The 8,548-nt window shown below is 55.0% G+C and overlaps 1 protein-coding gene across 3 annotated transcripts; it reads left to right on the forward strand.

The window, feature by feature from the left end:
* The first annotated feature begins 244 nt into the window (after nt 1-244).
* LOC147142810 (uncharacterized) lies at nt 245-8,229 on the forward strand. Of its 3 annotated transcripts, none has more exons than XR_015088095.1 (7): nt 245-510; nt 1,140-1,371; nt 3,574-3,631; nt 5,391-5,580; nt 6,002-6,170; nt 6,263-7,103; nt 7,335-8,229. XR_015088095.1 is itself a non-coding variant. In XM_086040246.1 (6 exons), exons 2-6 carry the CDS (start codon nt 1,162-1,164, stop codon nt 7,449-7,451), a joined length of 744 nt encoding a protein of 247 aa, XP_085896372.1. In that variant the 5' UTR covers nt 263-510; nt 1,140-1,161; the 3' UTR covers nt 7,452-8,229. The 3 variants fall into 3 exon arrangements, 1 of the variants encoding a protein (XP_085896372.1); XR_015088096.1 differs by lacking the exon at nt 245-510 and adding an exon at nt 617-1,039; XM_086040246.1 differs by lacking the exon at nt 6,263-7,103 and having other exon boundaries at nt 263-510.
* Nucleotides 8,230-8,548: the final 319 nt, after the last annotated feature.

The following is an 8,548-nucleotide window of genomic DNA, read 5'->3' on the forward strand; positions in this document are numbered from 1 at the left end:
ATCAAAGGCTCGAGACGGCCTGCTAATGAATAGCACGGGCGTCGTGGTCTTATAAGCAGGATGCGCAATCGAGGTTGACGTTTGTTCTGGGCTAGGGTTACTTCCCATGGGGCGGGAGTCAACTTTACCTTCAAAGGCGAGATTGGGGCGGTACAGGAGAAAACGTCCACGAGAGCAGACGGGAACGGGATTATCCAGTAGGGGGGGGGGGGGGGAACACGGAGGGACACACTTGTCTCATTCATCATGCTCCAATTTCCGTTCAAATGTTAGAAAAAGGCAGCCCTTCACGCGTGCGCGCCTTTTGCTGTCCCTGCTGTGCGCGCCTTGACCTCTCGGGGGCAGTGTGGTGCAACGCTAAGCGTCCGAAAGTTTGACTTGATGGAGAGAGACTCGCAAAGAGATCAAGACGGCGTAGATGAACTTAAAAAAAACAACAAGTTTGGACTTGATGGAAGGATAAGATTGACTGTCGACATCGAACAAGTCAAAGCGCGAAAGGATTGGCAGGTAAGCGCAAATGGAAAGACCGGTCGGAGTGGGGCCACTTGAAGGCAAGGCCATCTCGATGAGAAGCTAGGAGAGGCAAGGAAGTGCAGCCAAAAGACAGCATCAATTCAAGTTATTTGCCGTAAAAAAAAAAGAAAAAAAAAAGAAGGCCGAGCAAATGGGGAAAAGAGCTTTTGAAGAGGGACTTCCAAGTTCCTCTTTGGTTCGGGGCGCCCGAGCCACCTCGGTGACCTGCACCCCGCCTCGGGCCTATCCGTTGCGTTTGCGTTTTTGTTTTGGAGAGGAACGACTGCGTGCGCGTCGGAGCTTGACAGACACGGGACTGTATTTTCACCGCCACTGCCGCAGAGATTGAGCCTTTTTGTATTGATTGATTGATTTTACAGAAGCCCACTCAGGCCACGCCTGTCAACACGCGCAATGACCTGACAGCTCCAAACTTAACTTGATGAACAAACGAATGGATTCGCCATGGACACTGGCCACAACTCCAGTTCAAACGTTCCTCCGCTTGAACAAGGGCGCGCGTGTGTGTGCTGGCAATCGTTTGCCATCATGTCATTGGTTACCTAGTGGCTATTGTAGGTAATCAGATTACTTCACCCACTTGAACTTTAATCCTTTCGCAGGACGGCAGAGCAGAAAGCCAGCATGGGGACAGGTGGCCTCCCCTTCCTCCCGCTCTGCCTCCTCTTCCTCACCGCCCGGCACGTTGAGGGAGGAGGAAGAAGAGGAGCAAAACCTCCTGCAGACAGAAAGTGGGCGAGCCAGAGAGAGAGAGAGGGTGCGAGAGAGAGGGTGCGAGAGAGGAGGGAGCCCGCCGCCGCCGCCGCCAACATGGGAGCTTCTCACGGGAAAAAGGTCCGTCACTTCTTCCCTTTAGTTGAGCTCCAGCTTGGCTCTCGCAATCCAAGAGAACAACGAGGCCCTCTCATTGAACCATTTGTTCCTCTCACATGTACGCATGTATGCTTCTGTCGCATGTGCAATGCAATGCTAATGCTGTTTGTTGAGGTTTGATTGGATTGATTTTTTTTTTTTCTTTCTTTTAATTGTCTGTTCATGGTGTCAGTTGAGAAGTTCCACTCGAAGCTTGTCGACGTCAGCGGTTGTCAAACTTCTCATTTCAAGCCTAAAATGCGGAACCTTTAGTGTGTCAGTGGCCATTCTATTGGAAGATGGGAAAATAGAAAAGGGCACTTCCAAAAATGATTGCATTGAAATGGATTGCACAAAGGCCAAAAAATGGAGCTACATGTTCGGGGGGGGGGGGGGGGGGGAAACCCAATTGTGAAGATGACCTGCATTGAACGTCAAAGTTAAATACAACCAAACTGTACTTCCGAAATGTATTCGACTGCAATGTTTGTTCAAAAAGTTGAACAACGTTTTGCTCGATTTGTTTGATGCGGCCATTCTTCGGCACAGCACGAGAGGGAGCTCACGTACAACACTTGAGATTTGCCCCAATATTTGTCTGGTCTTTTGAAATTGTTCTCGACGTTTTTCGCCTTGATCTTGTCGTCGCCTTCCCCGGCGCTTTAGCGACATGAGCTGCGGATGATTTTGGAGCGCAACCTTTCGGCGACGTGTTTGACTTTAGGGGCGCGGCGCACCTGTTGACACGTCGGGGTGCGTCGGTCGGGTCGTCGCGGCGATCGGAAGGCGGTCCGGTTGTCCCGCCCATTTATTTTTAGCCCGCCGATGGGTCCGGTGGGCGAGCGGGTGCCCCGCGCCGCCTCGACGGTCCGCCGGCAGAGAAGACGACCGGACGCCGCATGTGTCCGACGGCGTCACATTCCCGCGCGCTTCCATGTCGACCGCCGTCTTTTTGTTTGTCAGTTTTGTCGCGCGTTTGCGCGCACGTAAAGACGGCGCAGGAAGCGGCTCCAGCTAGCCGTCACGCTCGTGCGGCCTCCTTGTCATCCGGCCGTCATCGGCTCTCCTCGGCCCCGGAGTCGTACCGCGCACATGTCTTGATTGTGAGTCGGAAGTGGCTGCCGGCCTCCGAAGGGGCGGGGCTAAACCCACGTGACACACACACACGGAAATGGGAGGCTGGCGATTCCATGCTCATGCTAGGTGCTTTGGCGTAAAAGAATAATTGTTCAGCAAAACAGCTCACGCCACTTTGCTAAGATTTCAATCAAGCGCCCGTTTTCAAACGACAACAAGGCAAAGCAAAGCAGGCAAAGTTGAGCCGTCGGCGCAAGGGACAGTCGAGGCGTCGTTACGTAAGCGCGCACGCGTGGACGCACAAACATGGCCAGAGTGAGAGGAAGAAGCAGCTTGAGTGAGATTAAAGACTAATGAAGTCCTTCACAGAAAATCCTCCAGCTAAAAATACAAACGCACTCACGCACGAGGGACTCAGAGGCGCGCACACACGCGCGCGCGCGCTCCGCTCCGAAAACCTCGTCCCTCCAAAATGGGCAAGTTTGAAGCGTGGCGCAAAAGGGCCAGCCTCCCGTGAGACACTGGGGGCCTTGTTGTTGTCCTTTTGTTTGCCTCGTGAAGCGTCTCCCGGCAACCAACAACAAAACCATTCACGCACACACGTTTCAAACACAGAACCCCAAAGCCACCGTGCGTGCGTGCGTGCGTGCGTGCGACAGGCAGTGAGAGACGTGTATGTGCGCTCATGTGAATGCGTGTGCGTGCAAGACAGCGTTTGTGTGTGCTTTGTGCGTCTGTATGAGGCAAGTGAGAGAGAGGCGTGCACGTGTGTGTGTGTGTGTGTGTGTGTGCGCGCGTGTGTGTGTCTGGAGCAAGAGCAAGAACAAAAGCTGCGGGGTGCAAAGAATGCAAAATGATTGCGAGATGGCCACAAGCAGACACGCGCGCAGGGCCTCCCACTGGAGAGGTGCGAGAGTGCAAATGCGCAAGGCGGCCCGGCTTCCTGCGCGTCCTGCACGGGCCCGTCCGAGCGCCTTTCTTTCCGCGCTGGCCGACGTGCTTGAAATTGTGGGCGGAGTCAGTGTGAGCGGATGGATGGGCGGATGATTGGCAGCTGGGCGCGGCCTTGACTGACTGGGCGGCGCTCTCGTGTCTTTTGTCCTGCAGAGGGCGTACAACGTCGCTCAGCGGCCGGGAGACGCCGACGCAAGCGGGACGTGCGCAGGTCAGCCGCCGCCACACACTGGCCAAGCTAGGAGGGGACACTGCCCCCCCCCCCCCCTCAAATATGCCCCCCTTCGACCCCCCCCCCCCAGGTGCCAGGCCTTTTTCCTGAGTATTTTTCCCACTTTGAATGAATGCGTTTTCTGCCTGTGTAAATTGTTTGATTTTGTTTTGCGGACTTCCAGAGATATCCTTGGTGCCCCCAAGGAAAACAAATCCTAGCACCCCCCTAGTGTGTGTGTATTGCATGACTGCAGGTCAGCGAGCCGCATTAGCGCGCTAGCATTAGCTCAGTGAACGTCTTTGTGATCCAACGTTGAATGTTGACGCTCTCGCTCGAGAGGAAGTAGAGGTGGCGCCCCTCCTGACGGCACCTTTGATGAGCGAGCGTAAGGTTAGCCTCGGGCAAAGTGAGAGGAGGTCACGTGACACCGGAGAGGAAGAAAGAAGCACGCAGCCGGCGTCGCGTGACCGAGCGCCACTCGACACCGCCGCCGCCGCCTCGCCGAGGAGGAGGACGAGGCAGCGCCAAGACACGGAGCCACCGACGCGCCGCCCGATTGCCTCCGGGCTGCCGTCGCGTCCTCCCGGTAAGACGGCAGATCGGGCCGGCGCGAGCAAGGGCGCCGACTCCCAAAACAACAGCTCACGAGGACATGCATTGATCGAAGAAATCATCATGAATTGTGCCTCGAGATCCGTGTTTTCCTGCGGCATTTTTGTTTGGGTGCGCTAGATGGCGCCAGCGCACTTGGCCGCTGATTGCTGCGCCCCTTGCGGCGCAAGATCCGTGGGCGGCGCTCGTGTGCCGCCACGAGGCTGCTTTGCCAAGCGCCAGTACCGCCGAAGAAGAAGAAGAAGAAGGAGAAGGAATTACAATGGGCCGCCAGAGCCGCGTTTTGTGCTTGCAGCTGAAGCTTCATCAAGCTTTCCACCAAACGGCCATCCGGAGCGTCGGCGCTTGAGCCAAAATGGCGTGAGGGCCAGCAAGCGGAGGGAAGCAGGTCAAAGCAGGTCAAGGCAAGCCGCGCGTGGGAAGAAAGCTGCGTGGCCCAGCCCATCCTCTTGCTCCAGCTGTCGTTCATGTTTTGCCTCCGTCCTAATGTCCCAACGTCTCTTTCACTTTTACGTCGTCGTCGGCGGGGGCGGGGGCGGGGGCGGGGGGCTTCTTCTTGCTTCCGTCTGCCAATTTTGATGAAGGGCATGACAAAGAACTTTTGGAGCATCCCGACTTGACGCGTTGACTTTGTTTGCTCGTCCAGCAACCTGTCTTTCTGTCTTTCTGTCTTTCTGTCTTTGCCTTATCGTGCATTGGCCGTGTGTCAGAATGCGTGTGTGCGCCCTGGTCAGTTTGAAGAAAAGAAATGTTAGCTTTCTTCGTCACAGTCATTGAGCTGATGGATTTATTGATATGTCTTTGTTGTGTAGGGAGAAAACAAGAAGGTCAATCAAGGTTGAGTGCAGTCAACGGCAAAGTGGACAAGCTCAGAGTGCGCGCACGTGTTCGTGTTTCTGTCGTGCTTCCAGTTTTGGGAAGGATGAATGCGGTGTCTGCTTTCCTAAAAGAAAGACGGCCGCCCGGGGCGAAACAGGATCCGCGCGGAGCCAAAGTGATCTCCGATCTCCTCGTTTGTCTCCACAACGCGGCTGCGTGTCGGCTCTCTCCGCGCGCCCCCCCCCACCCCCCCCGCGGGTAGCAAGCGATGGACTGTTGTCCGTGTCCGTGGCGTGGCGACGCTGACGTGTTCGTTCGTTGGCAGCTTGGGCGCACGGCGAGCCGCCGCCTCAGCACCGGAGAAGGACGGCGCCCGCCGCTTGCCGCGAGGCGCCGCGGCCGCCGCCCGACTACGGCCACGATGAGCTCATCAAGCCCAGGAAGCTCCTCAATCCCGTCAAAAGCTCCCGAAGTCACCAGGAGCTCCACCGAGAACTGATGACCAGCTGCAAACGGTAAGTTGACCGCAACAAACGCAAACAAACAATGACGGATGGATGCCATCAGGCCGTCCGTCGGTTCGTCATGCGGCCTTTTGTATTCATCTCCATTTTTTTCAAGCCAAAAACATTTTTGCCTGCACCCCACATTTCAAGTTGCCAAAAGCGCTTTTGGCTGCTCGCACCGTGCCGACACGACAAGGTTCACCAAAGTGGACGGAGGAACATCTGGGTTGCATTTTGGCTGTCTTGAGGATGCTGCCACCTGGTGGCGGGAAGGCATTATGAGCACACCGCCAACATTCTGTTGACACGCTTCCTTTGTCAATTGTCATCCTGTGCGAGTGTGTGTGGGCGCGTTTGCTTGTGTGTGCGGGCGCGTTTGCGTGTGTGTGTGTGTGTGTGTGCGTGTGCGTGTGCGTGGGCGCGTGCACAGAAGCGGCGGGGGCGTGCGTGTGGAGAGCAACAAGCCGGAACTGGAGCGTGTTCTGGAGTGTCGGCGGCGCGATCGGCTGATGAGAGAAAGGAAAGAGGAAGAGGAAGCGCGCAGGAAGGTTTCGCCGCTGGAAGCCCAACTCAGGAAGAGGCAGCAAGCGCTCCAAGAGGTAAAAAGTTTGGAAAGCAAAAGACACACGCTTGCTGGCTCTTCCTGCAGCGGGGCTTTTCTTGTTTTCCCAACACAAATTGCACTTGGCAGGTGCGTGCGTGCATGCATGGGCCGCGCATGTCATGCACGGCTCCTCACGCCTCGGCCTGGGTGCTGGCGCCATCTAGCGGCGAGGGTGGGGGGGCGCACTTGTCTCGAAAGGGGCTCCAACGGCGGCCGGACGGCAACAGCGGTCACGTGGCGCTCGCATCTCAAGGCCCCGATACACCAAAAAGACGCTGGGCAACAGCGGCAGACGCTCCCCCCGTGGCGGCTGTCGGCGGCTGTCGGCACGTCACGCTGGCAAAATGCCAGCCGCAACGACGCTGACCATGAAAGTACTTTGTGCGCCTGCGTGAGATGTCATCGGCTTCCGTGCCATCGGCGGCGGTGGTCACCGTTTCCCATGGTTAGAAAACTCCAGCCGGAAAGCTGTCGGGCGGAGCGGAGCGGAGTATAACGCATAACGCGAACCGTGCATTCGGCTCTATCGTTCGCTCACGATCAACTCCCACGCAAAGTCAACCGTCGCGTTCTCGACACGCTATTGTGGAATACTTCAATTGTCGAGCCTCGCTCTTGTACTTGGAAGAAGATGAAGGCGGCGGAGGCGTGCTCACTGTTGCTCCGCCTTTGTCACTTCCCGTTGTGCTGATGCGCTAGCTAACAGCCAATCGGAGTGAGCAAATGTCCCGACCGGCGACGCCGATTCAACAGACGTAAAGGCCCCCAGGACGCTTACGGACGGCTTGCGACACGACGACGGCGTTCATTACACCAATCAGACGGCGCTTAAAGACGCCACGGCGCTTAACGGCCTCCGACGTCGCTTTGGTGTATCTTCTCTTCCGTTGAGCTCAGATCGGACCTTTTCGCGCTCGCCAACTGAAAGGTTTGCTTCCCCTTCTAAATGGAGTCCCTTGAAATGGCTTTTCATTTGAGACTGAACATTTGAAAATGTTGCTTTTCTACCTTGAAAAATCATGTCTGGGTATTTCAAATACGAATGACAAGAAATCATATCGGTCAACAAAGTTTGTGCGGTGAAAGAAGGGCAAAAATGTCAAATCCGTTGAGGCCTACGGGCGAAAGTCCATCACGACGGCGCTCTGCGTCATTGCAGATGGAGCTGGAGCAGCGGAAGGACGAGCGGGACAAGCTGACTGCTCCGGAGTTTGTCAAAGTCAAAGAGAACCTGAGGAGGACGTCGTGCGCTGGCAAAGAGGAGAAGCAAGTCTAACGTCGGGTCCTTCGCGCCGGGGAGAGAGAGCAAACGAGGACAAGACGACGCGGTGTTGGGGGGGTCGGCCGACCGCAGCGCGTCGCCAATGACAAGAAGACGTCGGTCAAACCCGGGCGGCCCCGTTGACAGGCGATGGAGCGGTTGCCAGGCAACGGCAGGGCCACCGGAGACCGCCGGCGCTTGCGTTCGCACCTGTCGGCAGTTTCCCTTCGTTCGCGTTCACGGCGTGTGAATCCTTTGGTTTCTTTGAAAACGACCGCAAATGACGACGGCGACGTCACCAAGTTGCGGCGATCCGATCCAAGAATGCCGGCCTTTTTTTTTTTTTTTTTTTTGGAATGCCGGCTTTTTTTTGGAATGCCGGCTTTTTTTGGGAATGCCGGCCTTTTTTTTTAGAATGCCGGCCTTTTTTTCTGTCGCCGGTCCAATGACCTTCCATTGCCTCTGTGTCCATTTTTGAAACCCACTTGAAGACACATTTCTGCTCTTTGGGTCGGATGTGAGACTGACACCTTTCAGCTGTTTATGGTAAGTTGTGATTTCATTTATTGCTTCCACTTGTTCTATTATTGCTATTTTGTTCACGACGTGTAAAGCGCTTTTAACAGCCGCATTGAAATGCGCCCTATTGGGAAAGTTGTATTGTATGTCATTATTTCAAGTCTTGATGATGTCATCGTGATGTCCCGCTTCGTCTTCATCTGAAACGGCTCATTTGTGGTTATTTTCAATTTCCATGTGACAATCATGTCTAATGATTAAAAGGCGAACCACACCGTTGTCACGCTTCATTTCTAGTACAATCCAAACGCTAGACATGCACAATACGTGAACGTGCAATATATATATATATTGCGCAACTTTCTGTGCGTTGAAAGGGACCATCGGTGAGGCTGAACATCGGCACTTCTCCGCAGTAAAAGCTTCGTACGGGAAAGCGCTCAAATTCAAGCCCCTGGAAAAAGTCTATTTTATTCCGGAGGTTGAAGTGGCCATGAGTAGAACGCAGATGCCCGCAATAAATGTTCGTGCTGATTGTTTGCCGTTTTTGGACATTACGTACAATGTACAGTATGTACAATGACTTTGAACGG

This window comes from Filicampus tigris, chromosome 9 (genome assembly GCF_054856515.1).
Source record: "Filicampus tigris isolate MCC_2025a chromosome 9, RoL_Ftig_1.0, whole genome shotgun sequence".
NCBI classification, from domain to species: domain Eukaryota; kingdom Metazoa; phylum Chordata; class Actinopteri; order Syngnathiformes; family Syngnathidae; genus Filicampus; species Filicampus tigris.

Coding starts and splice junctions, on each gene's coding strand:
- LOC147142810 (XM_086040246.1), top strand. CDS start 1,162: ATGGGGACAGGTGGCCTCCCCTTCCTCCCGCTCTGCCTCCTCTTCCTC. Junction 3,632..5,390: donor CGCAAGCGGGACGTGCGCAG/GTCAGCCGCCGC, acceptor GTTCGTTGGCAG/CTTGGGCGCACGGCGAGCCG. Junction 6,171..7,334: donor GGCAGCAAGCGCTCCAAGAG/GTAAAAAGTTTG, acceptor GCGTCATTGCAG/ATGGAGCTGGAGCAGCGGAA.